Genomic DNA, 21,825 nt, shown 5'->3' on the forward strand with positions numbered 1-21,825 from the left:
ATATATATATATAAATATATATACATTTAAATATATATATATGTATAGATAGACACATACACAGACATACAGATATAACTTAATCGAATCGAATCGAATAATGAAATCAATTCGTGTCATACAAACATAAACATACATATACATATATATCCACAATTTATCGAGACTAACAATTAGAATTCCGATTTCATATCATATTGATTGGGCTTATTTAAACACACACATCGATAATGCATCGATTTATCCGATCATTATCATTTAATTTAATCCGTAGACAAATATTTCCGTTTCTCTTATATTGTTGAGTGTATGTGGGTTAGTAGATTAACTTAAATTTATAGAATTTGACTAGTTGAATTTGCTTTACACATTTTTAAGGTTGCTGATTTTTGCCTTTCGTCCCGTTTTCTAGACATATTTGCCATATTTCTCAATTTTACATAAATTGCGGAGACTACAAACTAATTAACATTAAAGATATTATTATAGAACGTAAACATAGACTTTAGCAAGAAATCATAATATATATATGTAGATATATAAATTTAGGTATATATATTTTGTGATATTTATGTGTTGAGTATTTTGAATGTTAGATTTCATATCGTAAAGTCAAAGTATCGTATGCATAAGTTAGGACCATGTAAAAATATAATACAATAAGCTATAGTTAAATTTATAACCGAAAACGTATTTGAAGGTTGTATAAAAAAGGCGTATGGGGTATTCTTTCGTAACTAAGTATTTACAAAAATAGATATACTCATATATCATGATCATCATTATCTTTCTCTCTCTCTTTCCCTGTCTCTCTCTCTTTTTCTGTTTTTTTCCCCACTTAAGCTCATTGTGGTCCAAGGTTTCTGTTTAGGTCATAATTGGTGGAGGTTTTCTTTTTCACTTTCACATAAATGCTTCAACGATTATATATATTACAACGATTATCCAAAAAGAGGAGAAGATTTCCAATTAATAGGTTGATTTAGACCTTACTCTCAGGTCCATCGGCCACATGCTTAAAGGCCATACGTATGCGCGATAAGTAGTGCGAGCAAATGTGTCCATAGTTTTTGTTGTACCACTCAGGTGTCTTGCCCCTAAAAGTAGGCAAATAATTAACAAATTTGATCAACAAATGTAAAACTTTGTAAACTTACTTGACATCAACTCTTGCCAAATGCATTACACGGGATCTGCCACTGCCACAAGGCTCAATGAGATAACGCGAGGCCAGAACGACACCACGCACAGCACCAAAGAGCGGCTTGGCCTTGGCATGATCAATGGAGGTCTCCACTATAACGCAAGCACCGCGCGGCAAATCCGTTTGCCATGAACTAAGAGAACAAAACGTCATTAATTGGAAATTTGTCAAGCATAAGAAAGTTTTGGTATAATTTACTAACCGTAGGACACAAAAGTCCGAGGTGAGCTGACCATCTAAAGCGTATTGATAGATTTCCGTGCGATCGTCTAGCTTCTTCACCGTCTGACACTGCAACAGATTGGCATCCCACGAGGCGCGCTGTTTAATAATGTAGCTGAGCACCTCACAAGGAGGACCCTCTATCTCTGTAGAACATCGCCATAGACGCAGCGGATGACCATCGCCCACCTTCTTGTAGGCAATGTCCACATTGCTGTCATTTAGCGAAGTTATGGTAAACCATCCACGAGTCCTTAAAGAAATCAACAGTCATTTAAGTAAGACCGAAACTCTTTCGTTCAGTGTAGCGACTTACTTTTCTCGCCCCTCTTTAATGGTGGCGCTGGTGCATTCGTAAAGATAGCCGCGCCAATTGTGGAACTGCATGCCCTCGCCAAGGGCCTCAAGGGGCACTGGTTTCGACTCCTCCATGTAACCAAAGTTGCACTTGCCCAGCTTCTCTTTCGAGGCCGTGTAGATTGGTTTGTAGTGATCAATCATAAAGGACAGACACTCGTGTGAGGCCTTTGCCTCGGCCAGTTCCTTCATGTCGGGCATGCCAGAGCCTTTGCCCTTGCGACGCGGTGAAGCCGACACCGAAGCCGATCCCGTGGCAATGGACGAATGGAAAATGGACTGGGCAAGGCAAACTCCCAAATTATTGCTTGTCATTTGATTCAGTTGTGAGTTGGCTGCCACAATGGTTAAGAATTCCAGTAATACATAGAGGATCTCTCGATTCTCATCGGGCAATAGCAATACGGCGCACTGGATGGCATCCAGACGGACTTCGACTGGCAAATCTACAGGGAAAATGGGAAGGAAAACAATTAAAAAGAATTTTACATATCAAATCTCTCTCGTTACTTACGCTGAAAAATGGCCACAAATGTCTCGGACATCTTGGTGGTTAGCAGGGATTCGGGCAGTTCGCGGAAATACTGTTTCAACATGTCGGCCACATCGTAGGCCTGCTGCAAGTCAAACACATCCATGCACTCGGCCGTCGACTCGGTCACCTCGATCTGTTCGCGTAGTTTAATGATACGCGATTTGCCACCGCTCTTGCGGAAGATGCCCACCTGATCCAGAGCGTTCAGTTGCAGCCAACGGAGAGCAGCACGCACAGCTACGGGCAGAGTCTGTCCACTGCGCTGAAGGATCAGCAACAGTGGAACACCAAATACCTTCTTGTCCTTGTAGTCGGGCATTTTGATTTTCTTAATGAATTTCGGTAGCTCCCAGTTCCAGCCTGAGCGATGGGTGGGACAATAGCGTTCCATGTAGCCGGTGAGGGTGACCAGAGCCAGCTTGCGAATGATTTGAAGTTGGCCAGCCGACATGGCGGCAAATGGGATGCCAGCATCCTCCTGTTGTGGTTCGATTTTCTTGGAGAAACACTTGCGGAATATCATATTGGGTCGTTCCTCCATTTGGAAACTGTGCCAGCGGACGACTGGTTGTCGTTTCGAGCTGCTGCCGCCGCCACCCTGATCGCCCTCATCATTCTTCTGCTCCTTACGGGTGGTACTTCGCGAACGGAATGAGGACGAACGGAAGCCATCGCGTTTCTTTGGATCCTTGCCCAGATTGAGAGAACCACCACGGGTTAGCTTCTTAACCTTGACCTCGGTGGTATTGCTGTTGGCATCCTTGATGAGCAATTTGCGTCCCTGATGGCACTCCGAGTCCGAGTGGGCGCCAATGTCATCGACTTTGCCCGACCGCTGCAGGAATCGTCGTGCCTTCGAGGGTTTCCGTAGTGTTAGTTTGCCCCCCGTTGAGGACTCCTGACTGTCGCTGTAGTAGGAAGAAGAGTCATCCGACTTGCCCTCCTTTAACTGGGTCATGGGACTTGAGAAGAAATGCAGGGGACTGGTACGCATCGATCGTGGGGTGGTCGGTGTACGCTTCGGACTGGCACGATTGGGACTTAGGAAATTCTCGCTATTGCTGGGCACCTTCAGCTCATTGCCAAAGAACGGCGCCTTAGGGAATGTGTGCATAGGACTGAGAGCCGAGGGGGAGGGAGGTGTGGAGTAGACTGCATCCGGTTTTCGCAGGCTGCTACGCTGGCCGAATTGCGACAGATCCAGCACCTGGGGTCCACTAATTACGACATTCTCACGATTCTGACGCTTGCGACGACGTGATTTAATGGACTCGACGCGACGCAGGAATGCCTTGGCGCTATCCTTGAACCGTTCACTGCCAGTTCGCCTTAAACGCGCCGCCGCCCCGCCATCTGAACCATCGTCTGTGCCACCAGCTGCCTTGCTGCAGCCAGGAATCATGAGAGTGATGCCAGTGCCACCTACCGCATAGCTATCATCCTCAAACCGATCCGGACTGGACTCTTTGGATGAACTCTCCGTCTTCTCCACATTCAGCAGACCTGGCGGTGGCAGTTCCAAACCCATTTCCCCTATGCGCGACCAGCGTCGAATGTTTCGTTGGAATGTCCAGTTTTCGCTCAATGCAAAGTTCTCATCATCGGATTCCTCCTTTTGCTGTAAGAGTGGGAACCAATCGATCAGATCACTTGGAGTGGGTTGTTGGCTTAGATTAGATGGAGCTTACCTGTGGCGTTTGGGGCTTATGGGATTGATCCAATCGCATAGTAGCACACCGATTGAGGACACAAAGTCGTCTATAGAGCGACTGCAGCTGATCGTTCTCCAGATTTGGATGATCTTTGGCTACATTATTCAAATCGATCGGAAACTGATGATCTGCAAAATTCAGGAAAAGTAAAGGAAGGATATCAATATTAGCTGCAATGTTCTTTGTTCCTGTCTCTATCGTTGGCCCGTTCTTTAGCTTGTACTGCGACCGTTCGCTTTGACGTTGCGTGAAATTCTAACTGACAACTGAGAAACCAGAAACATTGAACGAACGCCCATGGCGCCAGAAGCAGCAGCAAACCAACGAACGAACCAACAAACGAACCAACGATCGAACTAGCCAGGCGCTCATTAAATTTTCACAGCGTTTTTCCACATATTTGCGTGGCCAATTTGCACGTAGGAAATCAAGTTCCACCATCAACAACAACAGCAGCAGCGACCACATAAACCAAGATACACGCCAGACGTTTACATATGTCGCGTCGCATTGCGTCGCTCTCCTCGCATTGCACCGCTTTCAGTAGCCTTCACAATTTTCACATCGTAGGATGTTTTGCAGCGAGCCTGGAAAACTAACCCCCCCCTCCCCCAACGTTCTCTACCAGGTGGATGGATTATTGTTTATACAACAATATCGCGTTAGCATTGGAATAATATTTTCCTTCTTATTTCTTCTTTGTTGTTGCTCTTTCTTCGGTTGTTCCTTCTTAAAGTGCCGCGCGGCATTCACGGTTTGTTGAACCTAGTACTCATCGTCGAGTCGTCTCGTAAAGTTGTAACGCCCCACATCATTGGCCCACTCTCGGGGCATAAGCTTTTTATAGTTTTGTTTATGCGCCCAAGTCCAGTGCCCATTCTCTAGTGCCCTGCTGCCCCATGACTGCTGGATATTTATAAGTTAATTTTAATGTTTTACTAAATGTTGTATGTTTAGTTTCTAATCGAATGCACTTTGATGCTGATGAAATAAACAATACAATAGCTTTTTGCCCGTGAGAAGACCCAAATTTAAGAGTGTGCCACTTAATGATGGGCACCAACTACTCTTTGCACCTCTTTCCCTCGATCTTTCTTTCTCTCTCTCGCTATTTCTCTGGGATTCCATCCTTTGTTGACGTCAGACACAAATTATTTGGAAATTGTAATTGCTTTTCTTCTCTCACTCTCACTCTGTTGTTTTTGTTGTTGTTGTTGCTGCTGTTGTTGTGGCTTTTCTTTTTCTTTAGTTTACAATAATTTACAGAGGTAATTTAGCTTCTGCTTCTGCATTTATTAGGCCAATTATATGATTAATCTTTTGGCCATAGCCTGATGACGCAGATTGCTTGAGTTTCTGTATAATTGTTGCTGTTATTGCTTTTCTTGTAATAAAGAAAAATTTATGGGTATTATATATATAGATATATATAGATAGATTCAGTTGACCTGGAATCTGTAACTAATTGGCTGGCAAAATTTGTTAAAATGTTCAATTTCAATTCTATTCTCTAATTAGTCTTTACACAATCGATTTTCTTTTTAAACGATGCTCATATCATTGAGAGGTGGGGAAGTGGCTCTCTCTGATTGCCATCTGCTTAAACACTCCCCATATGATCTTGGGTCGGCAAAGTCACACCCTCGAATTAAGTCTGCCACTTTTAGTGAATAATGTGTTGTTTGTAAGCAATGGGAAGAGAGACCAAAGAGTAAGCAACAAAAAAGGAATACAAAACAAACAAACAGAAAATTACATTGCTCTCCTTTCGATACCCTGTGAACTTAATGAAAATTAAAGCATTTTCTCTCCATGAAATTTTTGCATTCTGGAACTGGAATCCTTAATATTAGCTAATCTAGTTTTTAGTCTGTGGATCACGTTTCTTTCTACAGTTAACTCATGCTGGCTTAACTTGTGATAAAAATCTTTTGTTAGCCACATCTTCAACAGTCAACCCACCAATTTTTGACTTTAGATTGCAATTTATTTGGTTGGCAAATATTGTTTTCGTTAGCTAATATTAAAACTAATAGTTTGTTTTAGTAAACAAACGATATTTAATATTATTCTGTTTGGCCAATTTCATCAAAAAATGTATTTGCATAATTTGTTATGTCAATATTGGCAGCTTGAATGCAATTTGTCTGCCTGGAAACATCGCTCGCTTAGCAACATTTCTCACTAGCAACTTGTTGCCAACAACATGTTGGTGTTAATTTGCATTGGACAACAAAGAAAATGTGTATAATTTTTAATGAGAAACGTTCTCAGTTAGTTACTTCAATTTAGGGTATCTAAGAGTCTTAGCCTGTTTCATAAAGACTTGAATTCGTTTTGTTTGTCCCTGACTTAAGCAAATTAACAGCCGCTTACAGCTGGAACACCTCCTTTCAGCAAGCCAAATGACAGAGCATGCAACAGGGAAGAGAGTTAAACACCTACGGCATTTTGATTTGCAAAAGACCAAACCCAAACTCCAAAAAAACATACGACTCGAAAACAAAAAGAAAAAAAAACTCAAAGAAGACATGAAGGAAGAAAAAGAAAAGCAAGAAAAAAATAAAACACCCAAATGCATGAAATCCTGGCCCAGAGGAGGCGCTCTCGTCTCACTGCGCATGCCTTGCTGCCTTGTTTACATGAAACTCATTAAAATACGCATTTATCAAGTGTCTCTGACTTGGGTTGGGATACACAAATCCGAGATGGAGATGAGTTGGCATTGGGGTTATAATTCTCATTCTGACCGGGTAGGGTTGGGACCAGTTTAAATACCATGCACCACAAATTATTCCGCAAGTTACAAATTTCATTTTGGAATGCTTCTTCTTCTGCTTCTTCTTCTTCTTGGTTAGTCAGTTTTTGTACGAATTTATGCAATACAATGGAGCATATATTTCAAGGTCGAGCGCCTCGGGACAACTTCAAATTGCAGGCTCTCCATTTCAGATTCACTTTTTTGTTGTTGCTTCTTTTGGATACTTGGATTTTTGGGGTCTTTTTCACATAATTCATATAAAGTCGGCAAAGTTTTTTTCTTTGCTGGCTTAAAAAGAATCTTTTTCAATCGTTTTTTGGTTTTTTTTTTTCTTTGGGTGGGGGAATTTATTTATTTGAATTTTGGGCAAAGATTGGCGAACCTCATCAATCTGAGCGGCCTTCAGGCGTTAAACGTAAAGCGACAAATGCCCATGGATAACCGAAAAAAAGGGTCTCGATTAAGGAATTGAAATGAACAAGCTGCTTGAGTCAAGTTCAATGAACTGCGACTAACATTTTGGCTTGAGTGTGTGCGCTTTTTGGGGCCTTTGACCCCAGAGACAAGCAACCAAATGTATTCTTTATATAAAGGTGGTCCACATAAATTCGTTGCGTGTCCTTTAGTCTTTTATTATATTTTATCTGGCAAATTCTTAGCCATGATCCCCCGCCCACCAATGCGCGATCCCAACAGGGGCGTTCCTTTGCTTTCAATTTCGCTTGAAAGGATTTTTTTGGCGTGCCGGGAATATCAAGTTTCCTTTATTTTTGAGTTTCTTTTTTTTTGGCTGTTTTGTTTGGGTTAGGCATTTGCTTTGATGGTGTTGAAATCTTTAGACTTCAAGATGTGAGCGTGATGCGGCACTTAAAAGGTGTTCTGCTGCGCGCTGGTTGTTGTTGTTGCTGCTGTGGCACTCAAAATTGCCACGTCATAAATGTTGCCTGAATTGTTGCTATTTACTTTTAGTATCAGGCGAAAGTGAAAGTTCATGTAATAAAATTAATAAAATGGACGAGGAGAAGAGAAAAAAAAGAGACCTCACTATAAGTAAGTATATATAAAAACTATTAAAGTTGGTCAAGTGCTAAACTGAATGACGTAGTCAGAGACCTTCCAATTATCAACCACGCCCCCCTCACGCCCCGGACATTGCGTGATGGGACTTGAACTTACCTTCATACATCTGTGCATATTGCGGAAAACCTGCGGCCCGCAGCCATTTACAAGCTTCCACCGCTTCGATTTCTGTAATGGAAAGAGAAACAGAAAGAGAGAGAGTGAGTGAGTGGTGGGTGAGAAGTTGCATGTTGATATTACGTATACGCCGAGCAGGCGGCAGTCAATTGAAATTAGTTGTGATGAAATTGCCGAGCAACGCGCAAAGCGAGTGTTTGCGCGAATCCTGGAACAAAATGCAAAAGCCATGACCATGACGGCAAAAACCAATTAAGCCACACGAATCGAATGACCGACCGAACCGTGTTCCCTCTGGTTTTTAGCCTGTTATCCATTGTCCATTCATTGCGTTGAACATTTCATGGTCATTTGATGGATTATGTTGTAAACTGTCCAAAAATTATGTATTATGCGGTCAGACGCGAAAAACTTTACATTTACCAGAGCCCTACCGACAGAATGACTGACTAACTGACTGACTGACTGACGTCTTTTTAAATTGTATTTTGCCTTTTGCCCTGTGGCTACAAATTTTTGTTTTCTTTGACGAGTTTCTGCTGCTGTTGCTGTTGCTGATGATGTGACATGAAAGTAAAAGTTTTTTTTTTTGAAGAAGAATTTTTGCCGTGCTTAAAAACTGAAAATAATTCAAGATTCAAACCAAAAAATTTAACCCAAAATGGCCTGAATCTATATATATATGTATATATATTGGGTTTTTGTTTTGCTTTGGCTAATTTGCAATAGACACAATCGTAAAAATTCACTGAACCGCATATAACTAATTCATATCATCTTTTTGAGGCGCCAATTTGAGTTTGAGATGCAAAGAGACAAATCAAAGTCGATATATATATATATATATATATATATATACATATATATATAAATAGAAGATAACTCAAAAGAAGATTTCTAATCAATTCAAATTGTATTCCAGTTCGTCTGCCACAAAAGACAACAAAAGAATTGTCTTTGAGTTAAATTAGCTCAAAAGAAAGCCACAAAGTACGGCCCGCTTTGGTTTCTATTTTAAATGCTAATCTATTTCGCTCACTCTCTGTTGGTGTGTGTGTGTGTGTGTGTGTGTGTTGGTTTGTTGGGTGTGTGTTTAACATTGTTCGAAACAAAATCAATTTGTGCTAGAACCAGAGCTATCGATTTTTAATCAAGTTTATCGTTACCGTCACATAGCTAAAGAGATAGAAAACGAGAACATGAAACAGTTTCCGGCTGGACCAAGTCCATGTGGTGTCGTATGGGTTGGGTTGTCTGTTGCCTGGTTGAATTATTATTGAGTTTTGCAAGCGATTAACTTGCCCGACAGCCAGGACAAACACACACATACACACACACACACACACACCATGAGAGCAACTGAGCCGGATGGGCTGCCCGCCAGTCAGCTCGCACATCCTGTTGGAAAGGGTTTGCTGCTTTTTATTTTTAAACAACCCTTTCAACATTGGCCAACAACAAATGCAAGAACAACAAACCCTTGAAGCATAAATCGATGCCACACGAATGTTTTGCTATCAATTATGGGCTAAACTGACCTATGCTCCGTGCTTCTTCTATACACCTAGTCCACTCACTATACATACTACCTAATTAAGTAGGTCTATAAATAGATGTACATGTATGTATGTATGTATATTGGGAAAACATAAGGCAAAGAACAATATTTGTAAATGCCAATTAAATGTTATGAAAATTGCTCATACGCCGCATGGTCCCGTTGTTTTTTCTCTCCCAACATGCCCATCTAAAAGCCATTTAAAGTGAACATTTTTCTATTGTTCTTGTTTTCGTTGGAGTTGGATGGGTGGGGTGTGGTTGGAGGTTGGAGGAATGGCTGCTGTTGTTCCTGCTTATTGCGTCAGGGTCAATATTTGTTGTTGTTTGTCGCACACACTCACACACACACACACACATACACTCACAAACACAATGGGCCGCCTACTTGTTGTTATTGCCCACCTGCTTCACCCACAGACGTTTTTCAAACAACAAACGACGCGTAAATTCATCAACTTGCCTGCTCACAGGATAATTATTATTCTCTTGGACCCATGTACATACAACTGTGTGTGTGTGTGTGTGTGGGTGTGTGTGTGTGGGTGTGTGCAACAGGCTTCAATGTTGATCAGAGTTTACAGACCATGTCAGGTCAGGTAAAGCTTTTGGTGTAAGCTGCTAATTAAAAATGTATGAAAAGAAATGCCAAATGGGCTTTAACTTAAGCTGTCCCTTTCAGCACATTAAAGTTGACTTTGACAAGAGATATATGACGATTACATAAAAAGTGGCTAACATTTGCATAGGTCTTCCATCTAAAATGCAATTACCGACAACAAAGTGTTCTTTTTAGCTGTGATGATGGCAACGTTTTATCTAACCATCTGCCTATCCATCTATCTATCTTCTCTGTCTCTCTCTCTCTCTCTCTATAAATTTATATATACATTTATATTGTTTTTGAAATTTTTCAATTAAAATTTGCATTGATTTCAACCGCAATGAAGAGGTTGCTTTAGCCTCCAATCCTCCTGTTTTCTGTCTTCTGTTGCCAGCATTAAGTGTGAATGAAAGTTCCTAACACAATTGTTGGCGTCTTCTTCTTGTCTCTCTCTATCCCTCAGTTTATATGGCATGGAAAGAATGTTAGTGACACGCTTTGTCTTTGTATGTGCTCCACAAAAAGTTAAGTGAACCAACACCAACACACACACACACACTCAGAGAGAATAGGTATGCAAATGACATTCGCACACATATCTACTTGATTATGGCTTACATGTTGGAGCCTTATATAAAGGGATGCCTTTGCCAAAGGCAGCAAATGCGGAAATTTGCACTGAGCTGCGTTGTATTTTCTATATTTATGGCGTCAGCATTGGCTGCATCCTCTTTGTCTCTCCCTCTCTCTCTCTTCCTTTGCTTTGCCGTTTTAGCTGCTGTGGCACGCGGCGTATGCGTAACAAATATGTTTTGTTGAAAGTTTATTTATACCAACTTTATCCGTCCTTGTTTGCTGCTGGTGAGAGTGTTTTTGGGCTTACAGCAATTGAATTTGCGTACGCCTAAAAGCCTTCATCCATAATTATTTTTGGCCTTTCAATAAATTTTGTATATGGCCAAATTGAATTTTGGTCAGTTAATTTAGTTAAACTTGCAGCCTGGTGGCAAGTTTATTTTGCCATACACAAACATCTATTCTCTGTCAGAATGCTTTTATTTTGGCCTGATCAAATGGCTAATTGCATGACCGTTGGGGCTGAAAACAATGCGATTATTTATCCACAATATGCAGTTTAATCGGTGACTAAATTGCTTTGCCTTTTGTTTCTCAATATTAGTATTATAATTATTATTATTATAATAGGTGTTGGCAATTAATTAATTGTATAAATTGTTTTGTGGCCAATGGCATAGACACGGATATGCGGAAAGCATTTACTATGGTGGCCTAATGCTCTGGCTAAATGTCATTTGCAACATAAATTATAGCCACCTTGTCAAGTCATTTGCACGATAATAAATTATCTATGAATGAGAACAATGAGGCAAGGTAAATAAAGAAAATGCCAGAAATAGAAATAGAAAGAAAGCTAATGAAAATGCTTGTCTTGAACTTGCACTTAATTTTAAAAATATTACAAAAACAAAAAACACTAAAACACATTGTGGTTAAATTTGGGATTACAAAAAGTTATAAGAAATATGTTCTATAAATATCACGTTGACAGTCAGCCAAAAGGGATGAAAGAGCCACGTGGAATGGAGCAAGGTAGCGAGGAGAGAGAAGGAGAGTGAGAGAGATAAAGAAAGAGAGAGAGAGAGAGAGATTGGGGAAGCAATCATTTGCTTTACACGCATTTCCCACTTGGTTGAGCACACAAAAGCCTCGTGCCTGGCAAAGGATCAAGTTATTTATAAAATTGCCGGGTCATAAAAAAGGGGCCCACCACCCCTCCACCCCCCACCCTATGCTCAGTCTCAACCTTTGCCATTCGCCGCAAATGTTTGTGTGTAAAATGAGAGAGAGAGAGAGACCTGACTGCAACAAGTGGCACATTATAGTTGTCAATGTTGTTTCTTATCCTCATCCTAGCTAGTTTAGTTTAGTTTTCAGTGAACACTTTCCCTGCTTAACAGTTGGTTGGCTGTCTGCCATTTCATCATAATTTTCCCACACCCATCATCATCATCATCTTCTGTGCCTGGAGCATCTTGTCGAGTAGTTTTTACTACTCGCTCCCACCCCCTTCCCATCCACACTTCTGTGTAACTATCTTAAGCAATTAAGAGCGGAGCAAACGGCAACTTTTGCTCAAATTGTTTCAACAGATCGTTGAGCTTTTAATGCGTTTTTAATGTCCGCGTATTATCCGACGTATATGTATATATACTTCCTCATGAAAATGTTGGTCTCTCCCTCCCCCGGGGGGCATGCGCCACCCAACCACCCATTTATCTACAAAACAAAAAACACAAAAATTCGCATATAAAAATAATTATATTTGAAAACAAAACAAAAATCGCGCACACCGACAGACACAGTCAGAGAGAAAGATATCGTTGTGGTAGAGGAAAGCACAAGACGGAAAATTTATGCGTTTTATTGTTATAACCCGAAAAAAACAAGGAGGAAAATTAATTAAATCTTAACAACGCCGGCAATAGGAACAGAAATAAAACAACAACAAAAGTAATAATAAAGCAATGCCGGCTTAAAGTCTATATAAATATATATTCCTATGTGTAATCGGTTTAAGATATGTGGAAAACTTCCTATAAAGAACTAAGATATAAAATGTAATTTTAAAAATATAATTTTCTACAACTACTTTAATTGGCAAAAAAACAAATAATTTAACTTGTTTTCAGTTGAATGAAATAACATTTTTCTAATAACCCGTAATAAATAAAACTTTAAGTACGATATGTTAGCCCAGTTAATAAAAATGGCTTGCCATTTATACTAATTTTGTTTGGTTTGAAATATATTTTCAATCTTAGATCTGAGAATGATGTGAAAAAAGTTGAATTATCATGCTGTTGCTTTTGTCTTTGATTGATCAGACTTAATTATTTTTAAGAAGAAGCTAACAGCTTTGTTTATCACTTAATTTATCAATAACATTTGAAAGTTTACCAATCCAATGAATAATAAGGCCTCCTAAGAATAGAAAGTTTTAGCCCAGATAAATAGGAAATGTTTAAGAGACTTAAAATGATGATCGACATCATATAAACTTTCCAGAAAAATTCTTGATTGTTTAGATGTCATCTAAGCTTTCTAAAGAATTTAAGACTATTCGAATTGGATTACTTGACTTGTAGTTTAATATTACATATTTAATCATTAATAAATTACTCAATTACCGAATTGACTTTTGTAGATTTGATTAAGAGTTCTTCTGACCAAGTATTGAATGAATTTGGTGCTTTAAGTTAATTTATTATACTAAACAAACGGAATATAGTAAAACTCTTGTTGATTTATAGCTTTAGTTCTACGATTTATATTTGTTATTATACGTGAAAGATCTAAATTGCACATATTATGAGTTGTCGAAAGGCAAACCTAATGAAAGTTCTCATATTATATTGTTTATATCTATAAGGTATTTAAAATATGATCACTGCATCATGGATTGTATATCTATATGCACAATAAGATTATATAGATTAATGCATATATAATATATGCAACTTGAAAGTCCAAAATATGTGGACTGTGAAATGTTTTCCGATTCTGTTTATACACACACAATGCAAACGTAATATTTTTCGGAGGCACGAACCGTGGAGGCAGGTACGAATGGGAATGATTTGTTGATTTCTTTTTATTGTTTTGTTTCAGTTTTTTTTTTACTCTTTCACATAGGTACAACAAAACACACACACACACACATACATCCATACATATTAATTGTATAATAATTTTTTTGTTGCTCTTGTTCATTTATTATTATTACATGCAAACAATTTTCTTTATTTAAATGAACGGCTTTGCTTGACTGGCGCGCAATTTCACTTGGGTGTAAAGAAAGGGGGAGAAAAAAGCGAATTGAAACAGGCAGCGAAAATCTCTTTACTTTATTGCTTTACGATGATTTCTGATTATGATGCTTGTGGGACAGCCACTCAAAAAGTGAGTGAGTGAGTGAGTGACTGACTAACTGACTGGCTGACTGACTGGTTGACAGTTTGAGCTTGCAAATGACAGAGTTAGCTGCTGGATTGTTGCACTTGTTGCACATTCCTTGTGTCCCCATGATACAAATGTGATATGAATATGTATGATTCCTTAGTTCCATAATATTTGTGAATAATTCGATTTGAATTGCGAGGCGTCGACTGATAAGTACAGGCTGTCTGTGGATCGGTCTGTGTGTGGCTGAAAATAGCCACGCTCCACATTCCCCCTCAGAAAATAATACATGAATAGATATAGAACTGTGGTAGCCCGCCAGTTGTTGGCGGGAGGCCCTCATCATGGGGTGCGAAAATACAATTAACAGACAGCGGCGCGCGCGCATTCCATTCCCAAACATTCTTACCGCCTCCATCCCCCTCCCATCCTGCAGTTTTTGTTTACAAATAATGATGGAAATTTAATAATTTCTAATCCAGGCGAACGATCCAAAACAAAGTTGCCCTTGAGTTGATTTGGTAAATGGGGGGAACAACAATTGAATTGCTAGCTTTCTGGCTTACCTGCAATTTTACGTTCGCGCATTTTTCGCCATAGTGCCTCGGCCTTGCGTTTGGGCCAATTCTCGAATTTTTGCGAGAAGCTCCTAAAGAACTTGTACTCGCGTATCGTGACGGACATACGACGTTGCATTCTGGCTAGCGTTGGCAGCGCCGTTTTGGCGGTCGTTTAGCAAAGGCAAAAACGTTGACCCGAAAACAAAAATAAAAAACAACCCGCAACAATTGGCAGTTCTTTGATTCAATCAAGTGATTTCAAACAGCAGAGATTCAATCCCATTATCATGCTAACTAACACTGCACTTGCACTGGTTTTGTAATGAATGTATAGACAATTGAGTCGACCGCGTCGACGCTCTACTGCTGGCCCTAATGCGCTCGAAATGCGGTGGTTGTGGTGGTGGTGGTAGTGTTGATGTGTATCCGGTGTGGTTCGTTGGTTGCCCGAGTGAATGAGAATCGCTGCGACCACGACGACAATCGACTACCGTGCACGGCGCCTGTAAGAGCACTAATGAATTTGCCAAAGTGTTTGTTCGTTCGAACGGTTCGTTTATTCGTTCGTTTTGTATTGTATGTAGGTTCGTGCACGAATGCTCTACGAATGAGGCAGAAACAAACGAGTAGGTCCACCCATGACTGCGAGTGAAGCATCATCATCATCATCATGAACATCAGCAACGGGTCGTATGAGCAATGTTGTCTGTCGTCGTTTGGCTGCTGCTGCTGTTGTTCTTCCTATACCTTGAAGTTTTGAGTGAAGGTAGCCAGCAGGTGTGTGTGTGTGTATATGTGTGTGTGTGGAGTCCTTTTCTTTTACTTGTCCATGTAGATTTATCGGCTCACCACAATCGCTTATTATTATTATTATTATATTCCTTCTTCTGTGTGGTTAGTTGGCCAGGGCCAAATGCTTCAGGCCCAGGACAGGCAAACAAATAAATAAATAAATGAATAACTGACATGTTGTTTGCCGTTGATGATGCTTATTTCATTTTCATGTCAACAAAAAGGACACACTCCTCCACAAACACAAACACACACATACACACACACACACAGTATTGTCGGTTTTTGTTTTAGTTTTGTTATGTGTGTTTTTCTTTATGATGGAAGCATTCATTAAAATTCATACATTTGCGTTCAGGTGGGCTTGGTTGGTGGGTTGGTTGGTGGATTGGTTGGTTGGTCGGACGGTTGGTTGGTTGGTTGAATTGAGTTGCGGTGGCTTGTGAAAGTTTAAGAAAGAGAAGAGACATTACCTTGAAAGGCTATCACATCGCACTACACCGCACATTGCACCTGTTGCTCACATTCAACAAGGTGAGGGCGGCTGTCGTATCGTAAACGACTCACTGGGCAACTGGGCGTGTCACAGTTTCAAGGTTAAACTTTCACCTGTTCATATTTTGATATGATTTATGTGAATTTTAGTGGAAAGTTCATTCTTGAAAATCGAAATGAAATTCAGACAAAAAAGAAAAGGCAAACCATTCCCATGAAAGGTCTTGTGGGTGGCTGCAAGTGCGGAAAACACAATCCGGACACATGTACACACCATTAACGCATTATATATAGTATATAGATATGAATTCGTATAATAGATGCTATTGTCTTGAGCTACACGCACACACAAACATACATTTTACTCTGGACAATGTGCAAGATAATCTTAATATAATATAAATGCTGGCAATTTGTAATTTTTGCAATATCAGATATAAATCATGAAATATACTGCGTGTTAATCTTTTCAATAAAATAAACAAGAGATCGGCCTACCCGTCCCCCATGGACCACCGCAGTTGTTACTAGTCATCATTTGTGATGCTCGCTTCCGTTACGTTAAAGATGTTGGCCTGACCCTGCCCCTCATGCTTTCTGTCTATCTGTCTGCCTGTTATTATTGACAACCAGTGCAATAGCACACAAAATTGGCAATATAAATACGGATAAAATGCGTAAATATATGTATATGTGAGTGTGTGTGTATATAAAAGGCCATTTGATGGTCAGCGATAAGAACCGAAACGTGCCTGACCTTTCTAGAGGACATGCTCCAGCGACTACAACGTCATTGTAATGATGTCAGAGTGTGGAGCGTGTGGCATGTGGTAAGTGGCAAGTGGCAAGCAAACATGCTCAGCTAGTTAATCGTCATGACCACCAACATGTGGTTGGGTTTTGGTTTCGGTTTTGGGTGGCGCCTTCTCTCTCTCTCTCTCTCTGTCTCCTGCTGCTGACGTCATTGTTCAAGGCCTTTTTCCATACTATGTTGTTAATACGCTGCGGAGTCAGTCAGGCTGCAAAATTGAAATTGAATAATCTCTCACACAGAGAGAGCAAGCACTCCGTGCTGTGTTCTGATTCAATTTCTGTTCATTTATACGCCATTTTTGGACACAAAGAGCCACAGCAAGTTCTCAACCCCTCGACCTTTGGCCTCTGAGTCTCATCATCAAGCATCGTCCTCCTCTCCATTCGAACTGGACAAGTGGAATATGTGAATAGATTTGTTTGCCTCTGTATATGTGTGTGTGTGAGTGTTGGGCACACTGACAGATTGACAGCCATTTTCATTTGTGGGTGGAGAGGTTTTGACCAACAGCAGCAGCAAAAGCAGATGCCATTTATATTGAAGTGTTGACGGAAGTGTTGAATATTTGCAAAAAGAGCTGCCTCTCTCTGTCTGTCTGTCTGTCTGTCTATCTCTCTGTGTGTCTCTCGGCTGTCCCAAAGAACATGAAAGCAATTTCAATGACGTGAAAGAGGCTGTCGAAAGGGAACAAGGGAAGGGTATAAACTGAATTGGCGGCAGCGGGCGGTTCCATTGATTGGCTGCAATTGTTCTTGTGCTTCATACAAAATGAAAGCAAAAGTTGGAAATTGAATCGACTAACTAACAAACCCATTGATGGCCCAGATAAATAGTTACTACAGAATGTTACTCACACCCTTTCTTTTTCTCACCCTCTATCTCTCCTCGGTCTATGCTAATAATTATAGAAATTATGAAACTCAGCCACACACACTATTATTATAAACCACTCAGGCTTAATAACAGGTCGCTAATTGGCTGGCAGGACCACCAGCACATCAAATCATAAAGTCTCTTCGGGCTAGCAGATAGCAGCCTTCAGCCTTGATGCTTTGACTGCTTGGCACTGTCTTGGCCAGGCCATTTAAATAACTCATTTAGTTGGAACTACCACAACAAAAAAAAAAAAAAACTGTATACATCATCTACAAAATGAAGGATAAATAAAAAACTTGTTGTTGCCCAAGCAGCACACTCACCTGCTAAATAGCGATCACTCTGCGAACGAGAATAGCGCAACGTCTGTTTGAAAGAAGAATGAGTAAAATATATGAGAATTAATGCATCTGATAATCAAGTTTATGCGAGGGTGGCTCAATCACTTATAAATCTAAAAACACACAAATCACAATTGAGTTGCCATTCATTTTCGACACAATTATATAGACATGAGTATATTTTGATACAGATTTATCAAATTTGATTAGATTTATATGAAGGTCAGTGATTTAGATTTGTGTTAATGAAGACAGACAAACTTTGAGATTTTTGCCGAATGTTTAGAGCCAACCTCGTACGTATTTGCTGGGCTTTCTATACTAACCAAATGCTGGGCAGCAAAATCATCACAGCGCCGACTTCGCTCACGCTCCTTGAGCAGCAACGGCGCCGAGTTGGACTTGGTCGTCAGCTCCTGAATGCCACCCGAGTCGCCGAGTCCACTGTGTAGCGAGGCGCTGCTGGGCGATGGCAGTTCCACAAAATGATGCAGTTGCGTGATCGTTGTTGCCGTCGGCGAGAGCGGGCACTGGAATGGCTCCTGGCGTAGCGGCAACGTTAGTTGGGATCGTTCCTTGCCGTTTGTTGTGCCATTGTGACGGGGCAGTAACTTGTTGTGCGGCTGCATCATCAAATGATGTTGCTGTTGATGATGGTGGTCCAGGGAGAGACTGCGCTGGGTACGACGGCCCACACAGGGCACTAGAATGGGTGGGGCAGCGGCAGCACTGTACTTGCGGCGCAACACAACGGGCGTGGCTATGGAGGCAGGTCCTCCACTGGCACTGCTCGCATCGCCATCGGTGTAGTCGCAATCGCAGAAATGCTGCCCCATCTCGAATTCATCCTGGCATTCCCTCTGCTTGACGGCGGCCTCTTCATCGAGCATGTCGTCCTGGGATTCTGTGGCCGCTTCCCCACCACTGCCGCACTGGCTGAGCACCTCAAGCAAATCGGGGTCATCAGAGGAGGCCACCGAGCCGCTCTTTTGGAATTTCATCTTACGCAGGGCCTCCAGGCTGCTCACAGATTCATTATCGGGGGCGCTGCCGCCGCCGCCAGGCCTATGATGATGATGATGATGATGGTGGTGGTGTTGCAGGTGATGGCTCTTCCAATGGGACATATCCTTGGGCGGTGTGGCTGTGCCAATGCCGCTCTCGTTGTTGTCATTATCGAGGCCAGATGAGTCCAATGATATCCCCGACTTGCCCGAACTTAAAACGCCGGCAGCTTCCTCGCAGGCCGACGAAGACGAGGTGGAGCTGGCAATGGAATGGAAAACATTACAACAAACGAAGTGCGAATGTATTCGAAGGGGCTACTTACTTGTTGTCCTCATCGACGGCGCCAACGCTACGCAGAATAGACTCCTCCGATGTCCAAATGGTTGAGGTGGAGCCTTTTTTGGTCACATCCACCAGATAGCCAGGCGTGGCGCCTGTTTTGCCATTGGTCGAAGCTGTCGATGTTGCATTTGCTGCTGGTGGCGGTGTGGCGGCTGAATTTCTGCTCGTCGCGGAAGTTGCATGATGATTAATGCCCACCCGTTTTGGCAGCGACATGGATGCCAACATTGTCTCCATGTCGTTGTTGCTCAATTGACGCTGTCGCCTAGATTTTAAATCCTCTGCTACGCCGGCAACTGTTGCCGGTGGTCCACCTGTGGTTGCCGCTGCCAACTCTTCAATTTTCAATGTGCTTTGCTGGAAATTTGTCAGCTTATGAGTTGTTGGCAATGTACCGCATATAGCCAGACTTTTGCGTTGACTATGAGTCGGTGATGTTGCTCCGCCGCCTCCTCCTCCTCCAGCTGCCGCTACATGGCCATTCGGCGCCGATAGGGTGCGCATGTAGGCAACATTCGATTTGGTTGTCGCCGTCGTCTCGTTGCGTCCGCAATCAAGGTTAAACGATTGCAATGGAATGGTTGCCTGCAAGCAAACAACAACAAGAAGAATCAAGCACCATGAGGCATTAAAATATATAGTCAGTCAGGTTTAATAAAGAAAACTCGACACAGAGAGCCTGCTGACAGTTTCGAGGGCTCAACCTTCTTCAAGGACCTTGAATGTATAATGAGACCGAGACCCCCGAACCCACCCAATTCCCCAACAAGTCCTAACTAGTCACCTTATCCCGTCTCACAGAAACAAAAGGAAATATCAACGGAATTTTTAGACATTGTCAAGTGGATGGGCAAAGCAATTGCTGCAACCGCAGAAGAATTTGTATTTTATGCAAATTGCCAACCAACCAACAAACCAACTGGACAGACAAACAAGTTAGTTTCATTTACCTGGAACTCCACAAAAGGATCTCTCCTCACAGCCAAGCGGCATTCCAAATGTCTTGCCCCCCTCCCTCCACGACTCTTAAATTCCCTATTGTTGGAGCTTATGATTTATACTCGGGTGTTGTTGCTGTTGTTGCTGTTGCTTCTGCTGGTTCTAGGAACAAACCTCTATACCAGTGCATTAGCATGTTCTACGGCTGCAGTGAATCGACTGCAATTGGTTTGGCTAAGTTCGTTATGTCAATTCGATTTACAAGCCTTTGGCAAGCGATTGACAATTTGGTTTTTGCTCCCTTCCTTTGGAAGAGCGTGCAAATTCGTTTAAAATAAAAAACACAGAAGGAAAAAATATGTAGCAACAGGCGGAAATTGATTTATATGATTTATTGGCGCAAAGTGTTTGTATGTACACACGCGTGTGTTTGTGTGTGTGTGTGTCAGTCGGCGTGTGCATGAGTGTGCCCCAAAGCAAGGCAGTCAGGTTGCTCTGCTCTGCTCTGCTGTGGCTCCCAATGTTGCACTGATTCTGTTGAGACAAGCTCGCTCGCAATTCCTTGAGGGGTTTCGCCAATGAAATTGCTAACGAGCTGGTCAAAAGTGTAGCAAGCAAAATTCATCCCGGAAGCTAAATTTGGCCATGGCGAACTTTGTATACCCTTGCAGTAAGTAGAATTTACTTCAATTTATAATTTAATCAGACCCAAAACATAATAAAATCCAATAGGCCATAATAGATGTGAAAATATATATTGCATACTTCATGGGGCATCAAAAAATGCAAAAAGAAACGAGTTTATCTCACGAGAATATCTCACTGCAGGGATAAAAAACTTATTTAGGTATAAAATTTCACTGTAAGTCAGATAAAAAGTATTGATCCCTTCTTGTCTAGCAATTACGCCACTGCAAAAAGTGTGTGGGCTCCTCTAGCAGGATGCGGATGTGAATGCGTCTGTGATTCTGATTTCGGTCGTCTGTTTGTGTTTGTCTGATTCAACAGGCAGAGGTCCTTTGGGACTAAGCACAGCAACGGCGACGACGACGCGAATTTGTAATGCATTATGGAGCAGTTGTCGCTCAATGAGGCCGCGCCTGTTACGGCAATTTCTATGAATTATTAATACAGTCGGCGATAGTATCGAGATATCGAGATGCTGGATGCTAAATGTTGTTGCTGGTCAACTGCGTGTTAATGAGCCGCCAACTCTCGCCGGCGACGTCGATCATTAATTGGTCGGCCCGTTCGTCTTTTATGGGCATCTACTTATGGCTATTTATAGCCAGGCGGGCGCCAGGGTCTAGCATCAGCTTCAAAACATTGTATACATACATAGATCGACAGTTAGACAAATAAAAAAAAAAAAAAGTTTAGCATTTTACGGCTATTTATTTAGACTTGTCATTTCTATCTTGTATCTAACGTTCATTCTATTAATTTAGCGATTTTATCAATGCAAACAAAATTCTCTCAATTATCTACAATCGAAAACTGATGTTTTACACATGTAAACGATGGCCCT

The 21,825-nt window shown here is 41.3% G+C and overlaps 1 protein-coding gene across 3 annotated transcripts in view; it reads right to left on the bottom strand.

Annotated features, from left to right (window-relative positions):
• Positions 1–629: 629 nt before the first annotated feature.
• Positions 630–21,825, bottom strand: part of LOC6647034 (stAR-related lipid transfer protein 13) — a 96,020-nt gene continuing 74,824 nt past the window's right edge. For 2 of the 3 annotated variants that reach the window (XM_015177422.3, XM_047013499.1), the window contains exons 7-16: positions 19,339–19,943; positions 18,335–19,274; positions 17,991–18,033; positions 7,968–8,039; positions 4,007–4,158; positions 2,298–3,936; positions 1,743–2,229; positions 1,407–1,679; positions 1,158–1,337; positions 630–1,097 (exon numbers count right to left, since the gene is read on the bottom strand). In XM_015177422.3, the coding sequence (XP_015032908.1) occupies positions 983–1,097; positions 1,158–1,337; positions 1,407–1,679; positions 1,743–2,229; positions 2,298–3,936; positions 4,007–4,158; positions 7,968–8,039; positions 17,991–18,033; positions 18,335–19,274; positions 19,339–19,943 (4,506 nt within the window). In that variant the 3' untranslated portion in view covers positions 630–982. Of the gene's footprint in view, positions 1,098–1,157; positions 1,338–1,406; positions 1,680–1,742; positions 2,230–2,297; positions 3,937–4,006; positions 4,159–7,967; positions 8,040–14,696; positions 14,842–17,990; positions 18,034–18,334; positions 19,275–19,338; positions 19,944–21,825 lie in introns of those variants that run through there. The other variant, XM_002070567.4, reaches the window with a different exon arrangement.

Source organism: Drosophila willistoni, chromosome 3R, assembly GCF_018902025.1.
Source record: "Drosophila willistoni isolate 14030-0811.24 chromosome 3R, UCI_dwil_1.1, whole genome shotgun sequence".
In the NCBI taxonomy this organism is placed as follows: domain Eukaryota; kingdom Metazoa; phylum Arthropoda; class Insecta; order Diptera; family Drosophilidae; genus Drosophila; species Drosophila willistoni.